Source organism: Antechinus flavipes, chromosome 1, assembly GCF_016432865.1.
Source record: "Antechinus flavipes isolate AdamAnt ecotype Samford, QLD, Australia chromosome 1, AdamAnt_v2, whole genome shotgun sequence".
NCBI lineage: Eukaryota > Metazoa > Chordata > Mammalia > Dasyuromorphia > Dasyuridae > Antechinus > Antechinus flavipes.
Window position 1 is genome coordinate 726,577,072 of NC_067398.1, and position 23,375 is coordinate 726,600,446.

General features: G+C 43.8%; 2 protein-coding genes across 2 annotated transcripts; both read right to left on the reverse strand.

Annotated features, from left to right (window-relative positions):
- Positions 1-6,413: 6,413 nt before the first annotated feature.
- Positions 6,414-15,679, reverse strand: LOC127545910 (zinc finger protein OZF-like). The gene has a single exon (XM_051973423.1). It carries the CDS (start codon positions 15,677-15,679, stop codon positions 14,249-14,251), a length of 1,431 nt encoding a protein of 476 aa, XP_051829383.1. The 3' UTR covers positions 6,414-14,248.
- A 1,073-nt stretch (positions 15,680-16,752) lies between these two features.
- LOC127545911 (zinc finger protein 74-like) lies at positions 16,753-23,071 on the reverse strand. The gene is made up of 5 exons (XM_051973424.1): positions 22,957-23,071; positions 21,305-21,357; positions 19,203-19,329; positions 17,652-17,747; positions 16,753-16,856 (listed from the first exon to the last, which is right to left on the reverse strand). The coding sequence occupies exons 2-5, from the start codon at positions 21,335-21,337 to the stop codon at positions 16,753-16,755; spliced, it is 360 nt and encodes a 119-aa protein (XP_051829384.1). The 5' UTR covers positions 21,338-21,357; positions 22,957-23,071.
- Between the last annotated feature and the right edge of the window lie 304 nt (positions 23,072-23,375).

Sequence of the window (23,375 nt, forward strand, 5' to 3'; positions counted from 1 at the left end):
CGATCCCTGAGCCAAGTTTGTTTATTGTCTTTCTGGTCTGAGCTCTACAAGTTCCCAACCTGGATTTGGGTCCTAGCAAGAGTAGATGCTGCTGTTGCTGTCAGTGAATTGGAAAACTCTGTTGGTTCAAAGTGGCAGATTCTAGGCTCTTCTTTGGTCTAGGTTTTCTGCCTGGGTTATTTTTCTGCTGCCTGAGCTAGATATTGGAAAAGAGACTTTGTTCTGCACTTGGAGTCTGAGTCACACTCATGAGGTCCAAGAAGTTACGATGAGGTACAAGTCAGGAAGGTCGGGAATAGTCCAGAAGGAATTCACAGACTCAAGCCATCTCTAGGGATGGACAAAGCTTTACTGTAATGCTTAGCAAGTGGGCAGAGTTCCTAGGGAACTGAAAATTAGGGGAGGAGTGGGATCTTTTATGAGAAAGGACCCAGAACAAAATGTGCTAACTATGCTAATTGTGTGCTTCATAAATCTGACAGATGGCTGAGGTCTTCCTGTTTTCACAGGATAGCCTTGGGAGCTGACCTATAGCTGATCTGTACCAGATAACTGCACGGGGTCAGCTTGCTCCTCCACAGCAGGTGGCGCTCCCTTCTTCTCACCTGGCCCTCCATCAATGGCCAGTTGGCATCTATGCCTGCTTTAGGCCAGTGAGTGGGCTTTCCAAGAGCTCCTGTCCGGGGGTTGGACCCTTCTGTCGGTGTCTGGAGGGCCCAAGGACTTCGCCAGCCGTTTTTGGATTTCTCTATCATGCACCTTCCTTCCTTTTCCCCTGCCAGCTTGGCTCTGGCCCTGGAAGATGGCTTTTCCCTTGGACAATGCACCCCGCACAAACTATCCTTGCATGATTCCACGTGTTGCGTTTTCCTCCTCCTGGGCGCCGGCCCTCCCATTTCGAGCTTCTCTGGGACAAGAAGGCTCCAAGTGAAGATTCTGGATGAGGTTGGAAGAGAAAAAACCCTGCGATGCCCTCCCCCTGTCCCTGGCAGGCTTGGCAAGGCACGGTGAGAGCTTCACCAGAGCCAGGGACAGAGTCTGATGCTGGTTACCGTGGGGTGGCAAGCACGGGGGGAAGGAGGGGTTCCTGCCTCCTCTCCCGCACAACACCCTCACCACTCCAGGTAACAGGAAGACAGAGAGAGGGAGTGCCTCGAATGAGCTCAACTCGCCCGTGCTCCACACTACATTTCCCAGAAGACCTTGCGTTTCCAGGACTTGGCCTACTTCAGACCGAGTTGGTTGCCTTGACAATGGCGGGCGCAGTGGGGATCCAAGGGGATCCAGCAGGCAGGGAGGGAACAGCTGCCTACCCAATCTCCGGGCTCTGTCCCCTTCTCTGGGCTCTGTCTCCTTCTCTCTGCCTCAGCTCGTAGATTCCCCTAAAAGAACCCGTTCAGTCCTTTGTTTCGGCTTCATGGCCGCTCCCCCGCAGGAGAACTTCCCATTAATTTTCAGCAGACCTGCCGTGGACATCGTGTGACCTCTCGGGGATCCACGGGAAGGCACATTTTGGTCACTTTGTCCCTGCTCCACCCGCAGCCCTTGCAGCCCTTGTCCTCTGTGGCACCTCCAGGTCAGGCAGGACTCTTGGATCGTGGAGCCCCCAGGCAAAGAATGTCCAGTGTCTGTGTGCCCGAGGGCTCCACCTGGCACTGGATGGGCCCCTTCTATGAGAGAGTCAGGGGGGCAGCCTCTGGATGGATTGAACATCAAAGGACCATGGGGCTTTTTGAGACAGAGTGATAGGAACTTTGTTACCCATGAGCACAAGGAACAGCAGAAAGGGGTGCACCTGCCTAGGATTACCCAGTCTTGGTGCCCATCTGACTTCTCATCTTGTAGTGTGGCGTCCAAGTTGTAGGTAGCCCCCAGCATGAGCCCCTGTGACATGGAAGTACCAGCAGTTGTGGGGCAGGAGCTGTGTGGGCTCCAAGTGTCTCCAAGCAGGAGCTGGAGGGCAGACCTCCCAGTAGGTAGATGGTCCAGCACCAGGGAGTTCCCCAGGCCCGGGGTCTTCAATCTGGAGCTGGCAGGGGCCTTGATGGTGGGACTCAGCACTTGCACTCAAGCCCTGGGGCATTCACCCCACCGCCTCCCAGAGTCGGTGGGAGCACTGGGTCAGGATATGTGGCTTCAAGGGAATATTTCAGGTAAAGGGAGATGGAGCACATGTCTGATGTTGTGCACCTGGGGGTGTTAATCGCCTTTAGGATCTCCAACCTCTGTTTTTGGGGTCCTTCTAGCTCCCTGTTCGAGTGCCAAAATGTGGTGATTTTCTTCTTTATAATATAATCGTTCTCTCTGGGAGAAAGCAGGTTTCTCAGCGAGATTTTCTGGAGGCAGCCTTAGTATCAGTTCAGATCAATAATTACCCCAAATGCGGCCAGGCGATAAAAGTTCAGATCTTCTATTGCCTCCAATATAGCCCTGTTAGCTTAGAGGCCTCTCTCTCTGTTTGGTTCCAAGAGCTCCCTCCGGATGTCTCCAAATCCAAAGGTTTGTCCTTCAGCCTCCAGCCAGCACAGAGATGGAATGGATCTCTTGTCTCCTTGCCTGGGGCTGGGCAGCTTTCTGGTGAGTCTTTCAGACCAGCTTGGTCTCAGTGGGGAAGGGCAGGAGCCCAGCCCCCAACTGCAGTGGTGTGAGATGAAGATCAATCTGGTTGTGCCTCCGAGAGAGCTTCTTCCTCCTCAACTGAACCGAGGCTCCCTCCTCAATCTTCAGCTGACTCTCTTCTGCCCCCAGCCAAGTGGAAAATGGAATGAATCTCTCTCTGAGAGCCTCTGTCTCTTTCTTATATATGAGAGAGGAATTGTGGGATACGAGAGAGAGGGATTATGGGTTTTCTCCCATAGGGCTCTCTGGCCCAAGAGCTTCAAGGGAGGTGTGAATTCAGAGATCTCATACTAAACCCTGAAATCTCCCAAACGTGTGAACGCCAGTGAGTAAAGGTGTGAACACCTTAGTTCTACTTAGTACCTTGTGTCAGGTTCTGGCCCAAAACATCAACTCTAAGAGTCAGCAGTTTGTAAAGATTCCAACGAGGGGCAGGCACAGACTGGCTGGAAGAGGCTTGATGATGGAGAGCCCTTGGAGGACGGTCTGTCTCTGGGCCGCCCGTGTGGATGAACCTGCCCCTCCCCTCTCTGAGGCTGATGGGTGCTTTCTGCCACATTTCAGCCCTGTCCCCCTTGCTCCTGACCCTGGGGGTGAAGCTTCCTTCCTTCCCCAGAGTCTGAAATGGAAAAGGGAGGAGTTGGGGGAAATCGGTGGGGATTTCTGTGGGAGTTCTGAGCCCACTGGTATCTGTGGGAAGGCTGGGCCGGGCCCTCCCTGACCCCAAGGTCTGACAGGAAGGTCGGGCCCCTCTCGGTCCCAAGACTTAGGCCTTCTGCACGGAGCTAGCCTCCTCTTGCACAGCAGGGTCAGCCCAGAGACCTTCACGTCCTGCGCTCTCCCTGTGGGGATTGGTCCTGGTTCTGATGGAGGCGGGAGCCCACACTCTTGAGAGTGTTACTGAGCTCTCATTGTGAGCTGGAAGCCAGGCTGGGGGAGGCTGATGAGTCGAGCATGGACCTCTGGGAAGATGAGGATGGGGGCTTGGCCCCGTTCCTGGGAGGGAGTGGGAAGACCTGGGCTTCTGATGTGGCTGTGTGGTCATGAGCTTGCTGCCTTGCACGCTGCCTGGCCCTGGACCCTCCGGATCCCGGACAAGCACAAACAGGCATTTGGTGTTTCAGGAGCCGGTGACCTTCCAGGATGTGGCGGTGGTCTTCATGCAGGAGCAGGGAGGTACCTGGACCCTTCTCAGAAGGAGCTGTACCAGGACATGATGCTGGAGAACTACCAGAACCTGCTCTGCCTGGGTGAGGGCGGCTTTCCCCGGGGCCTCGGGCTCTGCCTCTCGTCCCTTCCCCAGCCCTGCCATGGGGTCCCTGTCTCTTTCTTTGGCCCAGAGGGAATCATGGGACATGTTTTGGACCAAGGGAGTCCCTCCCTCAGGGTGGCCCTTGGAGAGGAGAGCAGGGTCCATAGGAGCTCCCGAGCATGAATTTTGTTTAAAAAAGCCTTTCAGCAGCCCGCGTCTTTGGTAGCTTTAATTCCTATCCCAGCCAGAGCTTGTTAGAGGTTTTAAATATTCAGTTCTCCTGCCGACTTTGAACTTCTCATTGAATGTGGCCTGTGGAGCTCACCATCTTGTCATGACTGAGGAAACTTGGGAGCTAGGGGACCCCAAAAACCCTGGAGCAAAGCCACCGCTCAAGGAGAGAGACAGGTTTGGAGCACAGGGAACAACAACCTTTTTAGGAAGAATGTGGATCTGGGGGGGTTTGTCTGGCTCGCGCCCTTCTTTTCTCCGTGGCGTCTTCTGCTGGGCAGCTGTCTCCCTGCTGTTCCGTGAGCCTTTCTTGGGAGAATAAGTCATGGCTAAGACTTCTCCTTCCCTGACTCCAAGACTAGGAAGACTACTGGGCCTGTTGGGGACCTGTCATGCCTCCATTTTTACTCCAACGCTTCTGTTTCATTTGGGCAGGACTGGCTGTGTCCAAGCCCAGGGTCGTCCACTCTGGAGTGCAGAGAGGCTCCTTCGAGGCCAGAGGGCGGAGTCCCAGGGAGCAGCCATCCTGGTGAGTGAGTGAGCACCGGGGAGGGGAGTCCCTGGGAAGGATGTCTGCTGGGGGGATCAGCAGGGGAAGGGAAGGGAGCCCCTATTATGTGCCAGGCCTGGAAGTGCTTTGGGCAAATGTTCACAGAGTAAGGGAAGGGAGAGGGCTTTACACAGCACCTCCTCGACCCTTGGAGTCCTGTCCTCTCCCCCTCAGGTGATTTAGTAGCTAAAACAAAAAGGGGAATAAAGGACCAGGAAAGTTTGTGGGGTTTTTTGTTTTCTCCTCCTCCTCTCTTTCCCCCCCCCCCCCCCCCCCCCCCAGGTTCCTCATCCCAGAAGCAGTTGAAACAATGGGCAAACACCTTCACCAGACAACTCACCTAGAGATTAGACTGAAGGGACAGCAGCCAGGGCACAGATGGGAGGTGAATTTAGTAGCACTCCCTGTCCCTATCAGGCCTCCCTCAGTCCTTGTTCCCATGCATTTATCCGGGACCCTGAAACTTTACCATCCTCTTTCTCTTCAATCACATTTGTCCTTAACTTACTTTCCCCTGTTCACCGTGCCATAAATACCTCCAGGTTGGACTTTGGCCCTGACTGCTGGCTTTGCATGGACATTCAGCCCTCTATTATGTAGAAGGTCCCTAGCTCTTCCACTCCTGACTCTTGTTCTTGGGATCAGTTCAGCTCGACCCTGGGGAGTATCCGGGCTCTGGTACTTAGCTAGTGTCATCCCTCCCTTTGCCTGGCTCCTCTCCCTATGCCTCAGTCCTCAGCTCTGTGAGTTCTGTGGCTACCCTTTGGCCTGGATCCCTGTGCGTCCTTGAGGAAGCTTGGTTGGCTGCCTCAATAGTCTCACTAAATATGTGTCAGCTCAGGCCTTTCTGTCCCACCAAGACTCTGTGTGCATTTTAGTCTCTCTCTTTCCTAGTCACGCTATTCCATAGACAAGAAGGGTGGGAGCCCTTCTCCCATACAGGGCTCCTGGCTCATTGGCTCAAGAAGCGGGCTCATCCCCATCTTGGTAGGGTTGGGCCTGCTGGGCTCTCATCCATAGTGAGTTATTGTGAGTTAAGTGCACAGGTGGATCTCCACCTGGGCCTTCCAGAACACTTTATTAGCCGGAGAAACAGGTAAAACTCCCTGAGGCCTGGACCTGCTGTTCCTTAAATGAGTGGCCTCTGTAATGCTCTGAGAAGAGGCCTGCTATTTTTAATCAGAGAGAGTTTGGCTCTAGTTTGAAAAAACTTGGAGTCCCAAAAAGAAGATGTTAGGACAGAACTGGTACCAGTCCCTCAATTCCTCCTGCTAGTTACCTAACCTCATGACATCCTTGTTGGGCCCATTCCTGCTTTTTCAAATAACAATTGGTCCTTGTGTACTCTCCACCTTGTGACATTTATTGGGCAACAGGCCGAATCCATCAAAAAAACGGTTATGCAACTTTTAGCTTACATGGAGGAGGATTCTAGGATTTGAATCTTTCCCCCAAAGGAAGTGGAAATTGTTGAACCAAAAAGGCCCCCATAAGTTTCTCATGAGAACCTGAATTTAGCCTCTTCAGAAGCTAGATCAAAGTGACAAGCATGACCAGAGTGATCTTGCCTATTTCTGTTCTGCTTACTTGGGCATCATAACTGTGAAGTGCTTCCATAGATAAGATCAGTTATTGTTCGCTGAAAATACTGACCCTGGAAGGTGCCCTTAAGCCCATTTCCACCACTGGATGCATCCAGCTATTGCTTTAGGCTGTGAAAAACCTCTTTTTCTTGTGTTATAGCTGCCTGATAACAAATAAGGAAATTACCAAACCACATCCTTTTTGCTTGTCTTGTTTTGCTTGGGAGAGTCTTCAAGTAGCAGGCAGCATGTGTTGTGATCATTATTCCTTGGGAATCTTGGCCTTTATGTGAACCTGAATGTAATAGTATTCCATTACATTTCAAGACCTTATTGGTTCACCCATTTCCCCATTTTGGGTTAATTGCTTATATTCCTCTTGCTACCTTAAAAGAAGTGATAGTCTTGTACAATCTTCGAATTTGTTTTACTTAAGACTAGTACCTCCCCTAATTTATCTTCCCTCTAATTTCTCCTCCCCCTCCTTTTCATGGGTGAGAAAGTTCCATTCATCTCTGTTTTGTGATTTCTTCTTTCTATAAACTTGACAACTGAGATTCATCTTCCCCTCTTCCCATTCTTCTTAATATCAGCAAGACATAAATGAGCCACTCCCAGCTTTACTTTCCCTTAATTCCTTCTAAGAGCCCAAGTAAGGATCAGACATAACACATTTCATCTTTCCATAATCCTATATTGTGATGTATGATAGGAACCCCAGGGGGTCCTTTGTTGCTCCTGAAACTGTCTCTTACAAATTCTAGGTAGCATCAGGTGAAAGATCAATTCAGTGTGGAAGCCTCTCAAATGTGGACCTAATTTCAGAGGTTATTTCATTGAACCTCTACCTAGACATGGATTTTAACTGCCAAGTCTCTGAAAACAGCTCTGGCCGCTTTTTCTTATAACCCATTCTTCTTTGGGATATATCTAGTGGATGGAATATTCTTCTTAAACAAACAAACAAACAAACAAACAAACATCAGCCCAAAGAATCTAGTTTCTCGAATTTAGGAAGTATAAAGTATTGGAATTAATTGTTCTTTAGATGTTTGGTAGAATTCATATTCCAAATACATCTGGCCCTGGAGATTTTTTCTTTGGAAGTTGATTAATAACTTGTTCTATTTCTTTTTCTAAAATGGAACTATTTAAATAATTTATTTCCTCTTTTGTTAACTTGGGCAATTTATATTTTTGTAGGGATTTCTCCTTTTTCACTTGGATTATCAAATTTATTGACAGTCAGTTGGGCACAATAACTCCTAATTATTGCTCTAATTTCCTCTGCATTAGTGGAAAGTTCTCCCTTTTCTTTTTTGAGCTTAGCAATTTGACTTTCTTCTTTCCTTTTTCTAATCAACTTAACAAAAGGTTTATCTATTTTGTTGATTTTTTAAATAAAACCAAGTCTTAGTTCTACTTATTAATTCAATACTTTTCTGACTTTCATTGTTACTAATCTCAGAAGGTGTTCGATGAATTCTTTCAACGCCTATTTTCCCTTCTGGTTCTATTACTGCTGGGCAGTTCTCTTTGATGATTTCCTGTAAAATAGTATCTAGGCTCTTTTTTTCATCATAATTTTCTGGTAGCTTGATGATCCTCAGGTTATCTCTCCTAGATCTATTTCCCAGGTCTGTTGTTTTTCCAAGTAAATATTTGACATTTTTTCCCAATCTTTCATTTTTTTTGGTTTTGCTGGACTGATTCTTGATGTCTCAATGAATCAGTCATTTCTATTTGTTCAGTTCTGATTTTTAGTGACTTATTTTCTTCCTTAGCTTTTTTTACTTCTTTTTGTATATGTCCAATTGAGTTGTTTTGCTCTATGGAAATTTTTTCCATTTCACTATTTTTTTTTTTTTTTTTTAGTGAGTTATTTTCTTTTTCCAATTCGCAAATTCTCTTTCCCTGCACTTCTTGGGAGTTTTTTTACCTTTTCCAATTCACATTTCAGGAAGTTGTTTTCTTTTTCCACTTTATCAGATTTTTCTTTTAGTGAGTTATGTGCCTTTTCTGTGCTCTCTTGCATAGCTTCTTTTTCCTTTCCCCATTTCTCTTCTAGTTTTCTTTTAAGGTTTTGAATAGTCTCTTCTAGGAGAGCCTTTTGTATTGGAGATCAACAATTGTCTGGAGACTGTCTGCTATTAGTCTCTTTAGGGTTGAAAAGCTGTTCTCTTTCTGTGTAGAAACTATCAATCGTTCTTTTGATTTTTTTACTCATTTTTTAAAGCCTGTAGGGTTTGCCTTCAGAGCCAGGAGGTTACCAGCTTCCTCTGCAGAGCAGTGAAAGGTATATGGACGGGTAGCTGTCCTGCCAACTGGCTACAAAAAGCAGCGAGGTACTGGAGTGCTCTGGGAAAGAGTTCCCCACCCGAAAGTAACTCAGGCCTGCAGGGCCGGGCTGGGAAAGTGACGGGCAAAGAACCCCCATTGTGTGAGATAACGACTGCCCTGGGGCTAGACACTTAGCAGTGAGAGTTTCACTACCCCAAGCCAAACCCTGCCCTGGGGTTGTGGGTATTAGCAGCTGAGCAGTGAATGGATTTGCAGGGACCGGAAGTGTCTGCCCGGGAAGCACAGTCTGCTGGGGAGGTTCTATTGCCCCAGGCCGAGCCCTCCCCACTGCGGATTAGAGGCTGCCCAGGCTGTGCCCCGCTGCTGTGCAGATTTGTTACTGCCCCCACAAAAGCTCCCAACTGCAGGATGTGGCCTCAGGGCTGTGTTAAAGTCTGCCTGAGTCACTTCCGGGTTTGAGGGGTTACAGCCAGATCTCATTAGGTTCTGGCGTTTTTTAAGAGTCCCCTCTGTTTTAGGCTTTAATTTCTCTGCCACTTTACTGCTTTGTAGTCAAGGCAGAGCAGTTAGCCTATAGCAGAGTGGTCCCTATAACTTCTCTAGCCACAGAGATCACCCCTGCCCCTGGTCTGCTCAGGACACTAGCTTCTCCTGCCTGTGCTAGTCTGTTCCTGGCCCCTCAGGACAAACCTTTCCTGGTGATCTTCCGGATGGACTTCGGTAAGTTGTAGTGCTTCTTATCGTCATGAATTTAAGCAGAGAAGAGTTATTTGTGAGGCTGGATTAAATAGTTGGTTATGAGGGTAATGAGAGGAGCTTAGAGTCATGTGTGCCTGCTCCGCCATCTTAGCTCCGCCCCCCATTGTTACTAATCTCCTCTTTTATTTTCAGAATTTCAAATTTGGTATTTGAGGATTTTTAATTTGTTCTTTTTCTAGCTTTTTAAATTGTGAACTAGATGAGGTGAGATCTCTCAGGATAGTTGTGAAAATCGAGTAAGGCTTCATCTACTTTGGTTGGAATAGAGGCCTGAAGGTCCTTGAGCATTGACTCAAGGGCACACCTAAGTCCCCTTCCTGCTATCCTCCCATGACATCATTTTCTCCCTTCTTCAATCAAATATGGGCAATTATGCACTTATTGGCCAAGTTCAATTTTTTGGGTAGTTCCCGAGTTTAGAATGTAAGACCCTCAGCCAATGAGGATGATGGTCAGTAGGGACTATTTAACAGTAGGGATGTTTGCATTAGGGACTATTTAAAGTGTAAAACTTATCCCAGAAAGTGCCTCCTCCCTTCCATTGCCTGCTCTATGGGTGGGTCTCCCAATTCTCGGGAGAACCTACAATAAACTTTTGCTTTGCTCCTGGAGATCTCGCCAGCTTTTTATTAAATGGTGACCCCCTCCCCATTCTGAGCTACATAGTTGCAAGCCAAATTCATTGTTCTTCTCTTTCTCTGTTTTATGCAAGTAAACATCTAGGAATATAAAATTTCCCCTAATAACCACTTTGGCTGTATCCCACAAGTTTTGGTTATGTTGTTTCATTATTGTTATTCTTTTCTATGAAGTTATTGTGTGTATGATTTGTTGTCTCACCCATTCATTCTTTAGGATTATTTAGTTTCCAATTAATTTTTTATCTATTTCCCCCTAATCTTTTATTGCATGTCTGATGGCCCCTGATTTCACAGGAGTAACCTTTTAGGCCTTTAGATTGCCAAGCAGCCACATTAATTTGTTTGGGAGGTGGGGGCGGTGTCTCAGAGTACTTCTTGTAGAGAAGCACATGCAACTTTTACCACTATGTAAGTCTCCTCCTCAGACAGCTTTCTCACCTTTCAAAGTGAAAACAAAGAACTACAAAACTAATCTTATTATTTTATTTAGTGTTTTTTATGCTCTTTTTATCAAGTTAAGTAAGAGTTTTCTCAACTTTATTATTTCAAAGAAGCCATTTATCATTGTAATTTTTTATTATTTATCTATTTCCCTTCTAGTTTTAGTATTTTCTCATTTATACTTTTGATTTATTCACTTCTTTTTTGACTTTTTTTAGAATGCAGATTTAGTTAATCTCTTTTTTGTAAATGTTTAATGTGACCCCCTTGGACTACCTTAGCTGAATCCCAGAAATTTGGGGATGTTGTTTATTCATCTGCATTTTCTTTTGCAAATGTAGCACTTCTGAGATTTGTTCTGTGACTCAGTCATTATTTAACGTGTCACTGATAAATCTCCATTTAGATTTGTATTTGTTGGTGATCCCTGAACAGGAACCAATTTCCATATGCATTTCATTAAGGAATGAAAGAATGTATGAATTATTTCTATCTTTTTACATCTGTGTGCAGTGACTTTATCTCAGTGGTTAATTTTTATAAAAGTTTCATGTGACAAAGAAATATGTATATTCCTCTACTGCTCCATTTAGAAGACTATGTCTTTTACCTCCAATTTCTTTAGACATTTGATCATCTCTTCTGCTTTCAACTCATTATATATTTTTTTATCCAGCTTTTTAGTAATTCCTTTTTAGTTCTTTTCCCTTTTAGTTCTGTTGTAGTTTCCCTTCTTTTGCCCTTCATTTAGAATGCTGTTCATTAGTTTTTAAATTTTATCCATTTTTCTTCCCTTGTACAAAGAAGATTGCTCTTTTTGTTGTTATTGTACATCTTCCCTTTCTGTTTTACCTACATGCTCATTCTCTGGGTCATAGCCCCCCCTACTCCTCTGGTCTTTCTCTTTCATCTGTACACTTCACACAATCAGAAGCCTCCAAGGTATTCCTTTTGAGTTCTGCCTTCTAGATACTTTCTGCCATTGGCTCTAGGCCAACCTCACAAATTCCCCTGTCCCATAGTGCCTTCCTTTCAGAATACTGTGTATCACAGCAGCTGTCAGGGAGAATACTGATTGCTCCATAGCTGGGAACATTGACACCTGATATTTACCTTCTCTCGTTCCTTTACCTTTCTTCCACATTCTCCTAGAAATCTCAATTCTGACTTTTTAGGCACAAAACCCCTAAGCCTCGGGGTGAAGTCCCTTACTTCATCTAAGAATATTCATCAGTGGAACCCCTTCCCACCTCCAAAATCTGGCCTCCATTTGGTACCTTTTCAATCTTTCCACCTTCCTTTCCCATTCCCAGGTGGTCTTCTCTTTTTAAATCTAAGGAGCTCGTGTCCTCAATTCCCATTTTTCTTGGCTGTTCTCCAGCATTTCACCCTATTACTCTCTTCCAAGATTCTCTCTTTTCTAAGTTTTTAGGACACAACTATTTCCTACTATCTGGCCTCTTCTGTTTTTTGTTTTTTACTAGCTGTTAGACTCCTTTGTATTATGCATTATAAAGAAAGCACATGGGAAATACACACTAGGAGTAAAAAAAACATACACTTATTTTCTTCCATTCCTGTTTGGTCCTGGACAATAGACCATAGTGTCCCCTTTCCCCTTTCTTGGAATTAGGTTTGGGAGAACTGAGTTTAAAAGAAAGCCTTAAACTATGAAACTCTGACCATGATTAGTTGAATGTCTGAAAGGCGAGCGGGCAATAGTCCCTCTTTTCATTGTGAAAATGTTGATATCTTCCACCTGGTTCTCGCAGAAATAACTGATAGATAACAAATTTCCTCTAACTGTACAAAAATATCTATAGACAATATTTGCAGGAATGGAGTTATCTTGGCTAGTACAGAGAACAATGGATGTTCCAGAGCTGAATCAGAATAGCTATACATATAAAAGATAACAAATTCCTTGACATGAAATGTTTTATAGGGGGTAATGGGAACAATTCCTTTTGAATTTGAGTGTTTTATGAAAATGCTGCACTTCTAACAGCTCAGGGTTTCTCTTCCAGTAAAAGTGATTGATGGGATTACTGAACTTTTGAACTCATGAGCATCTTCCATGAAATTGGTTTTGTTGGTCTTTTGTTCTCAAAGGGCACTAGTGACATGAGTGGGTCAAGTCTTGATTTGCAAGTGACTTGGATTTTAGTGAGACAGATCTGGGCAAAATCATCATCTTCCCTCCATCCTTCAGAGTCATCTGAGCCTAATGGTGATGGCCCCCATATGTTGGAATCTTTACAAACCTCATTTCTGCCTAAAGTATTGGAGGATCCCAGAGATGTGTTTTCCCTTTGTCAGCACAAATAGATCATAAATTAATAGATTTTACAAGCTAATTTATTGTCTACTTGGTATCATCTTTAGCAGTTGCTTCTCCTATTGTCAAGGAAGTCATATACTTATCAAAGGATTTTCTGAAATGTCTTGGTGTCCTCTATTGGGGATAATTGACATTGCTCAAACTTCATATGAAAGAATTGTAGACGAAGAAGTGAAGATGAGCTGATCACATAGCAAAAAAAAGCACTGATGGGTGGACAGGCAGAGCACTGGACAAGTGCCCTTCATATGATAAGAGAAAGTAAGGAAGGACTCCATCATATTGGATAGATCCTCTGAAAATTTATGTGATTCTAGGTGAGAATTACAGAATGGATACAGACATTCATCTACATTGTCAGATGGAATTTCAAATTGAAGAGTTCATTGACCAGGCTTTCTGAGTATTTGAGAAATCAACAGATAGTTAGTTTCTCATGGTCTTGCTCTCCATTCATTTACATATCCCCATGCATCTCTGAATTCTTTCTATCCACTTTCTCTTTTGGCAAAATACTTCAATATGTTCGTTATCACAATTTGTTTAGACATTCTACAACTATAGAGCAACTATTTTTGTTCTTCTTTACATTTATATATGTTTTTTGGCTACCAAAAGAAAAAAATAAAATTTAAAAAGTCACTGCAAAGAATACTTTAGCATAGCTAGAACCTCTTTCCCCCCCCTTACTTCCTTGGACTTTATGCCTTGCAGCAGGATTATGGGCATTTGATCACCTTTCAACAAATCCTAATACCAAATAGCTTTTCAGAACAGTTGGATCAACTGATAGCTACATACATTGTTTTGCTGTGCCTTTAATTCTACAGCCCTCTAACACTATCTCCAGCTTTTCCAAGGAAACATATTTTCTGCCTAAATAAATATGGCAAACAACCTATTTCACAAGCTGTGCAGAAAGAGTCGTTCATTTAGGACGGATGTGCAAGTTTCCTAATTCAAAAAAGATCTAGGTCCAGAATTCCTCATATCTTGCCAATCATATCCTGAAGGTTTAGTGAAGTCACCTGAATTACTGACCCAAACTGAAGCTGAAAACACAGCAATAAGTGGCATTGAACAGTAGGGTTCACCTTCAAATTGCCTTTTGTCTTTTAATATGATTTAGTGCTGGAAGAGACCTGAAGTCTAACCTGAATGCACTGTTAAAGTTACATTACTTTCCCAAGGCCACAGGCATAAAACCAGAATTTCAACCCATGTCATTTGACTCCAAATACAGAGATCTTTCCAATCCATCAGAATGCCTTTCAAGTAGGTGACCAGATGAAAAGGAAGGCTCCAATGTGCCTAAGAAGCTGTCTGCTATCCATAGGTATCTTTAATTTTCCCTTCGTTACCCTCTCTATAGAATTATACCAAGAGAAGGCTAAGTATGGAAGGCATCAGCAGCACAATATTTTCTCCCAATGTTCTCTCCTTAATTCATTTTCTTCCTTATTTTATTACAGTATGAAATTTCATCCCAGATTTGGCAAAAACAAATAAGATTTTTATAAAAAAATCTTTTCAATATTGGTTACTTTTATAACGTTTTTCTCCAGTGTGGATCCTGTGATGTACAGTAAGAGTTCCCCTTTCTGTAAAAGCTTTTCCACACTGGTTGCATTTATAAGGTTTCTCTCCAGTGTGAATTCTCTGATGTATAATAAGGCTTTCCTTTTGTGTAAAAGCCTTTCCACATTGGTTACATTCATAAGGTTTCTCTCCAGTGTGGATTCTCTGATGTACAGTAAGAGCTCCCCTTTGTGTAAAAGCTTTTCCACATTGGTTGCAGTTATAAGGTTTCTCTCCAGTGTGGATTCTCTGATGTATAGTAAGATGTCCCCTATGTATAAATGCTTTTCCACATTGGTTGCATTTATAAGGTTTCTCTCCAGTGTGGATTCTTTGATGTACAGTAAGAGATTCCCTTTTTGTAAAAGCCTTTCCACATTGGTTACATTCATAAGGTTTCTCTCCAGTGTGGATTCTTTGATGTACAGTAAGACCTGCACTTGTTCTAAAAGCCTTTTGACACTGGTTACACTCATAAGGTTTCTCTCCAGTGTGGATTCTTTGATGCACAGTAAGACTTTTCCTTTCTGTAAAAGCTTTTCCACATTGGTTGCATTTATAAGGTTTTTCTCCAGTGTGGATCCTCTCATGTAGAGTAAGAGCTCTCCTTTCTGTAAAAGCTTTTCCACATTGATTACATTCATAAGGTTTCTCTCCAGTATGAATTCTCTGATGTCCAATCAACTTACTCTTCCATGTAAAAGCTTTTCCACATTGTTTACATTCATAAGGTTTCTCTCCAGTGTGCATAATCTTATGTTTAGTGAGAGCCGCCCTTTTTGTGAAGGCCTTTCCACATTGGTTACATTTATGAGGTTTCAACCCAGTGTGGATACTCTGATGTTTAGTAAGAGCTCCCCTTTCTGTAAAAGCCTTTCCACATTGCTTACATTTATAAGGTTTCACCCCAGTGTGGATTCTCTGATGTCTAGTAAGAGCTGTCCTACTTGTAAAAGCCTTTCCACATTGGTTACATTCATAAGGTTTTTCTCCAGTGTGGATTCTCTGATGTACAGTAAGATGTATTTTATATCTAAAAGTCTTTCCACACTGGTTACATTCATAAGGTTTCTCTCCAGTGTGAATTCTCTGATGTACAGGAAGATTGTACTTATATTTGAAAGTCTTTCCACACTGATTACATTCATAAGGGTTCTCGCCAGTGTGCATACTCTTTTGTCTAGTAAGAGCCCTACTTTTTGTGAAAGTCTTTCCTCTTTGCTTATGCTTAGAAGATTTCTCTCCAATGTGGATTTTCTCAGGTTTATCACAGATCTCTTTCCAAGTGAAATTAGAAGGACCATCACTGATGAAAGTTGGCTTGTGAGTTTCTACCACAGAAAGGCTTTGCTCTGTAGTATGTTCCTTCATTTCAAGTCTCATCTCTCTTTCTGAACAATAACAAACCCCGCCCCCCGACAATAATAAAATGAATATAGATACCACAAATACACACTCACACACATATATTTATATCCCCTTCTCTCCATAAGTAGAACAGAAGCTAAGTTATTTTCTATTTCCCCAGGTAAAGACAAAAATCTAGAATGGGCAGAATCAATCACTTAAAAATCCTATTAGGTCACATCCCAAAGATGATCACACACAGATACATCGGATCCTCACTATGCAACATTAAATATATCTTCATTCACGCTATGCACACAGCTCAGGCCATCAGCTCACAATGGTTGAGTGATATGACCAAAATCCCAGCCATTGAGACTGGAATTTATACACTGTGAATGAATATGCTCTGCCTATAGTACCTGTCAAATTAACTCCACTCTCAGTTTTTCTTTTTCCCTTTCATTGTCTCCACTTTCTGGGGACCACTTTCAACTTTTTTCTGTTATATTATTTGGGGTCTCATTCAGAATACTAACAGGTTTTTTTTTTTTTTTTTAACTGAGGCTTAAGTGATTTTGTGTGATCCGTTACTTTTTTTTTTTTTTTTTTGGAGGAAAACATTACTTGTTTCTTTGAAAAAATATTACTTGGTTTTTGGAGGAAGACATTACTTGTTTTTTTAAAAAAAATTATACATGTTCTTTTAACAAATGCAATTTTTAAAAAATGCATGAAATTATTCACATCTAAAAATATTTCTGATAGAGAATTTTGAGTTAATCATTCCGTGGCACAGAAGCCTACCTCTTTCCTCTTTAGACATTCACAAGCCCCTTGAAGAATTGAAACAATAATCCAATGGATTTGACCCCAAAATTTGTCAGTGCTACTTAACGGGTAAATTGTCCTTTGGGACATGTATATGCATACATCTACCTTGACAACTATCTTTCAGCAGTGATTTTAAACTGTCATGATGAGAAATACACTGCATTTGGGGATCAGGCAGTGATTACATCAAACGCCGAGGGCTTTTAAGTGCTATATTCTTTTAGTTCCTCAACTTGATATCAAATTGCTTCCAAAAATCCAGAAAGATTGGACATTCAAGTACAAATGGCCACAGGCATGAAAAGACCCTCAGTGCTTCTCTCACTGCACCAGCTGTTCTCTCTTTCCTGGGTTATGTTGTAATTACATCTCACCAAACCTGTAATCAGGAGACCAAAATGTTATCTGGATTTCCATTCTTGCAGCAGTGACAGCAGGTTACTTGAAAACCATGGTCACTAGGAATGCACAGGAGAAGCCATCATGGAATCATCATGGAAGACAAAAACTTTTCTATAAAACCAACCTTGAATCTCCACTTATTGAAATGGTAAAGTTATTTTCTAATTTGAATGTATCCTCTGTTTATGTTACTCTTCTTCTACATGACAGTTTCTCAAAGGAGTTGGTTGGCAACATGGATTGGTCATTCAGTAAAATTTACCAGTGCTAGCAAAAAGAAAAGTAATACCTGAAGAAATCCTATAATTTTGAAAGTCATTTTGGATATTAAATATCATTTAAAAAAACAAAAAAAAATTCCTAAAGCAATATTTGCACTTGACCTTGAGGTACATCTGCCATTTAATGTAATACTTGTGAGCCAATAGATATATAAATGTTTTTAATAGTAATTAACAAATAATTTTTACTGGTTCAGTTTTACTGAAATTTGGCAATTTCAGGAGAATTCCTAACCTCAAATTCCAAACAATGACTTCTTATATGATGATACCTGATCACTTGAAGGGACCTTCAAGAACATGGAGTGCAACTCACTCATTTTATAGATGGCAAGTCAAGATTCTGTGACTACCCCAGGAAGCCACTGACAAAAAAAATCTGAAAAAGCATAGCAAGGCTGGAATTTCTACCCCAAATCTAATATTTACTTCACGGTAATACCTAAAAGCTCCTTGTAACCACAATGCTCATGTTCCAGCTTTCATCTCACCTAAAGAGATACTCCTCAGGCCTTCTTGGTCTAGCATCCACGAAGCTTCCTTTTGCTCAAAATAAGAGACCACATCTTCTCTGGGAACTGGAAGCCCTGGGCATGGAAAGCAGTTAGGCATGAAGGAGAGAAGCTTGAAATTTACTTCTCCTTAGGGAAAAGGGTGAGGAACCAGAACTGTTCCATTTTGAGATTCACCCCATTACACTGAAAAATATGAATCTATGGTCACCCATTAGTATGTATAATGCCAGTAACCCACATCATCCTGTTTTACAACTTGTTTTAAGAAAAAGCCAAATGCTCTCTCCTCCATCTCCTATCCTGTTAGACTCTATTGCAGCAGAAACTTCCAACCCCATGCTTGAATAAAAAAATTATTGGGCCTGAGCAGCCTCAAGCCAGATTAAAAGGGACCTTAGTCTGGACACCCATTCTTCATAGATGGACAGACTCATTCCTTAATTTCTCTTATCTTGGACAGCTAAATGGAGCAGTGGATAGAGCACCAGCTCTGAAATCAGGAGGACCTGAGTTCAAATCTGGTCTCAGACACTTAACATTACTTAGCTATGTGACCCTGGGCAAGTCACTTAACCCCCAATTGCCTCAGCAAAAAAAAAAAAAAAAAGTGGGTCAATTTCTTTTATCTAGAAATTAAAGGGAGCTAGGTGTGCAGAGGAGAGAGATATGAGTATAGAGTCAGGTGCACCTAAGTTTGAATTAAACTATGGACAATTACTAGCTACATACTCCTTGGTGAGTAAATTAAACTTTTTGCCTCAGTTTGCTCACCTCTCAATGGAGGATAAAAATGTCACCTAACTTAGAAGGTTAATATATTAAATTGACATAATATTTTGCTTTATCTTTACCCAGATGCAAATAGCACCTTTCTTCATTTGTTCTTTACTTTTAATGTGAGTACTTAGACTAATGAAAATAACATATTTGCTGGAAGTTGTTCTTACACAATATGGCACAGCACTTGGCAAAGAATGGCTGAAAAGAAATACTTATTCCCTCCCTTTCCTTTCCTATTCCAAATTGCACTGCTGGAATCTGAGAGCAAAAGGAAGGAAAATTAAGGACAACTTCATGTACTTGGGGCAACTAAGTGCTAGGGGGCTACAAAGTGATAGCTGTAAAAAGAAGAATATTCCAAATACTAGAACCATCCCAGAGAGAAATGGGTTATAAGGAAAAGCTGCCTGAGCCATTTTCAGAGCTTTGGCAGACAAATTCATGTCCAGGCAGAGGTTTGCCTTCTAACTTCTGAGATGTGTTCCATATTTGAGATGTTTCCATGGTGATTTGATCTTTGACTTAAAGTTCCCTAGAATTGGTAAAAGACAGTGTCAGGAGCAACAAAAGGCACTCTCAAGTTCCTATCATACAATTTAAAGAAAAGAAGGAATAGCCTGTTGCATAGACACAGCAGACCAGCATTTTCCCCTTTCTAAGTGATACCCCTGTCAAACTCTGCACCCTAGGAAACGAAGATATGCTCTTTGATTGCAGATTCAGAATTACCAGGGGAAATGTCCTTACCTAGGGACAGCAGGTTCTGGGCATTCTCCAACATGACCCCTTTGTACAAGTCCTTCTGAGGAGGGTCCAAGAGGCCCCACTCCTCCTGAGTAAAGTCCACAGCCACATCCTTGAATGTCACCCACTCCTAAAGCACCAAAAGTCATGAGATATAGAGCTGAAAGACACTTCAGAATTAAAGCATCCAATTCTCCCCAATTTATAGCAGGAGACTGAAACACAAAGAAGGGATTTGCTCAAAGGTCACACCATTTTTGAGTTATCAGAGGCATAAAATTGAGCTAAGAAGCCAACAAATGGACCACAGAGAGGAGAAAATGGCGAGATCTGAGAATGCCCTGATACTTGGGATAGGTCATTATATTTCCAAACTGCTACATGTATAACATGTATTTGGCCAATGTAGTGGATTCTGAGGATTTTGTTTGATTTTCTTCTACTTCCACCATAAGCATAGGATTTACTTTATCTGACATTTTGATATTTATTCTCCATTGTGCTTTATCCTGTATGTAAAATTGCTGTTCCATTTTTCATCATACTGATTTCTTCTTTAAAATGTCTGATTTATGGTCTGATGTGGACTTAAAAGTTGACTCTCTCCCTATATCAGGAACAACTCATCCTGATGTTATAGACACAATCAAGTCCCTGACCATCCTATTTGCATAGAGTGATTGTGAGAATGGAACTCTATCAACTTGCATTGTCTATCCCTCAAACCTTGGACCTAAACCCTTAAACATCCTTTGAGATATTAATTAGCATGTTTAGATCTAGGACCTGGTCTGCCAAGGCCATTCCATGTGACTCTTCTTGGATTTCTCCCTCTGAATTACCAAATTCTAGCCTGGTACTTCCCCCTCCTCCCTCCAAATTCCCAGAGGTCATATTTCCCCTATAAAAGATGCAGCCATAATGAAGATCTTTGTTAAATAATTTTCAGGATAAAGTCTACAATGAAATATTCTCTGTCTCGCTCCTCATAGTGCCTTACCTTTAATCATGTCTTTGAACTTACTTTAGCTAACTGGTTAGTTTGCTAAACTTTTTATGTATCTAGTGTGCCAGTCAACATAATATTCAGCCTCCTAGGAGTATCTGATTTTTGCTTGAGTCATTTCCATCCATTATATTCTTCCACGCAAAGTTAGAACCTGCTCCAGCCCACAGCAGAGTCACATACTGAAGAAACTGTCTGAAGTACATGGAACACTACCCTGGCTCCGCCAAGGCTTCCTTTTCTCCCTGTTGCTCTCATGGTCTCATTGCATTGCATGCTCCATGGGAGAGCCCAAATTATACCAGCAGAAAGCCAGTTTGTTTAGTAAATGTGGTAGAATGCCAATAGCCTCCTTTACACAAGCGAGATCGATCTCTGTGCCAGGCAGGGCTTAGAAGCACCAGAGCAGCAGGATGGCTCAGAACTCCTGGTCCTAGACCTCCTTGGCCGGCTACTAGGGCCTGTCTAAATGGTTATTGACACGACTCGAGAAATGGAAAGGGGAGAGCTTCAGAGAGACCTGGGAAGGCTTGGGTGACCTGAGCAGCACCAGAACAGTTTCTGCTCTGGTGACAGCACCTCAAAAGCCAAGAGCTGGGGAAGCCTTCAGGGGTCCGCTCCCAGACCTGTCCAGACAAGCCTAGAATCTGAAGGGTTTTCCTGGCTATAAGAGAGAGTTTGGCCACAAGGAAGAGAAGGAAAAAAACTCTGTGTGTGTGTGTGTGTGTGTGTGTGTGTGTGTGTGTGTGTGTGTGTACCACTGAGATACCAAAGACATGAGCCCTAGGTAATTAAGAGTAATGAGGTAAGTGGTAATTCTTGTCTGTCAGCTGTAAGGAGATGGAACTTAAAAACAAATAGAGAGGAGACAATTTAGGCTGGGGAGGGGAGTCTTACTGCTCAAGATACCGAGGGCCCAATGAGTGTTTAAAACACAGGAGAGCAGAGGAGTGTTGTTCCTACCGTGCTACACCACATGCCCATTTTGGTAAAGAAATGATCCAAACATGAGCCATTGCCAGCTTCACAGCCCGACCTCCATGTCCATGGCAATGGCTGTGACTGCTGATGGTCAGGTCTGGGGATGGACTGCACTCACCTGAGGAGGAGATCCGAGGTACCCAGAGCCCATTCCCTCTGGCTCCAGGATGCCTGTGGAGGTAGCAAAGCAGCCAAAGTGACTCCATTTTGTCAAGTTCCCACAAATGAAGCCACAGCCAAAACTTTTATTAGCAGTAGTCACAGAGAACCATGGGAGGTTTTCCTTCTCAGCCTTTCTGATGGCCCCCAGGAGAGTCCCTCCCTTCTTTACCACTATCTTCCTCTTGCCACAATCTTCATCCCAGGCTGATTGCCTTTGTGCTTCATCATCCTCTGGGTGATTGCTCTTTGGGACCATAAAACCAGTCTAATTTCCCTCCAAGTTTGGTGTCTACATTTGACCCAATACTTGCTTGGGCCAGGCCTGGTTCCCCTGAAGACTGACCTGGAGAGGAAGTGCCATACCAGAAAGGGGGAGGGGTTTCTATAGGCAGGAAGCAAGCTTACTTGGGGTGAGACCCCAACAGGGAGTTTCAAAGGCCCTGGCTCTGCCCTCAGGGGAATTTTGTTTGATTTTCTTCCACTTCCACAATACAAAAGGATGCAGGCAGCATGGAGGAGCAGGATTGGAAATGAAGGTGATCTGAACAGAAAAACCCATCCCCTCCCCCTCTTACTGCTCTTCTCTCTCCTCTCCTCATCCTCCTACAGAGACCCCAGGAGTACATGGGGGTTGGGACCCCAGTGAGAGTTTCAATGGTTCTTGAATCAGGGCTGTCCTTCCACCTGGTTCTCTGCCCTCCCTTTCTCTTCTCTCCTCAACTAACACACATATAATTCTAGACAATATACTGACTGCTTGATGTATGTGGCGGGAAGCCAGGGAAGGCGGGGCTGGGGAGAATCCTGGTTTGGAGCCACCAGGAATGACCACGGAAAACCTAAGACAAGAAGACAAAACCCAGTGTGGGTTTGAGCCCTGAGGGTTCTGAAGGAAGAGGGGCTGGGAAGCAGGGCTCCAGTCTGGGAGGTAAGACAGACCAATATAGATCATGACAGGGAGACTGAGAATGAAATATTGGAGTAACAGAAGTGCAGGGGACAGCTGAACTTGAGAAAGCAGGAAGTCTGAGTCCGGAGGTCTGACCAGGACCTCGGGTGGGGAACTCTGGTAGAGCCTGGGCCCAAGCCCAGATGACTCTAAAGTCACTAAAGGGAAAGTGGAGAGAGGGAGTCACAAGCCTGAGACCTGATGGGAAGGAGCCAAGGGCCACATATTCTGTTAAGGGGGAGCAGTAAAGAACTTTGGTGACTGTGTCCAAGTTGGGGTACTGGAGATAGGAAGGCAGGATTCAAGGATCCATAAAGGGAGTTAGGTCTGAAGGAGGATCTGAATCTCTAGGCAAGAGGTGGGAACAGGGAGAGGGAACCTCTGGGTCCTGATCAGAAGGCTGAAATCAGGACTGCCAGATTCCTAGGGGCAAAGTCTGAAGTCTGGGAGGTAAGTCTGGGCAGGGGGAGCCAGGAAGTTGGGGAAGTGGCTGGGAGCCTGGCAAACATTTAGGGGTGGGGAGCTCATTCAAGACGAAGGCTTGGTAGAAGGGATGCTTTTGGTCGACCGGGAGGACACTCATCACAAGGTCAGAGGAGAAGGAGGGGACCCGATGGCCAGGGCAGCCAACAGGCTGGGGGATGATGGCTCAGACCTACCTGCGAGCTGCAAGCACAGGTCTGTCTGCCAGAAGACAAAGGGACAGTAGGTCCTACGAAAAGAAGAAAAGAGATCTGATCTGCACGGAAGAGAGATGGATCTCAGCCCAAAGACTTCCTGCTTCCCTCCAATACGGTCTGGGGAGGGTCTTTCCAGTCCCAAAAGTCCGGCCCAGTCCATCCCCCAGGATGGTTGAGCTCTTTCCTCCAATCACAACAGGAGCTAGGACTTAAGGACTCTCACTGCTCCTCCCACATAAGTACTGCCCCTCCCTCCCATCACACAAAGATGCCCTAAACTCCTCCCAGGGCTCCAAACTCCACCCCGGAATTTACACTCCATCTGGGCACCCACAGGCTGGTCCTTTCTGAGAGCTCCTCCTCCCCAACGCCTCCACCAGCTCCTTCCCTCCCAGATT

Excerpts from the sequence above, each read along its gene's own strand:
- LOC127545910 (XM_051973423.1), bottom strand. The coding sequence starts at position 15,679 with ATGAGACTTGAAATGAAGGAACATACTACAGAGCAAAGCCTTTCTGTG.
- LOC127545911 (XM_051973424.1), bottom strand. The coding sequence starts at position 21,337 with ATGGGCTCTGGGTACCTCGGATCTCCTCCTCAG. Across the intron at positions 19,330-21,304 it reads ACCTCGGATCTCCTCCTCAG|GAGTGGGTGACATTCAAGGA; the intron begins GTGAGTGCAGTC and ends TTGGTGCTTTAG. Across the intron at positions 16,857-17,651 it reads CCTGAGGAGTATCTCTTTAG|GTTTGGTGAGATGTAATTAC; the intron begins GTGAGATGAAAG and ends TCCTGATTACAG.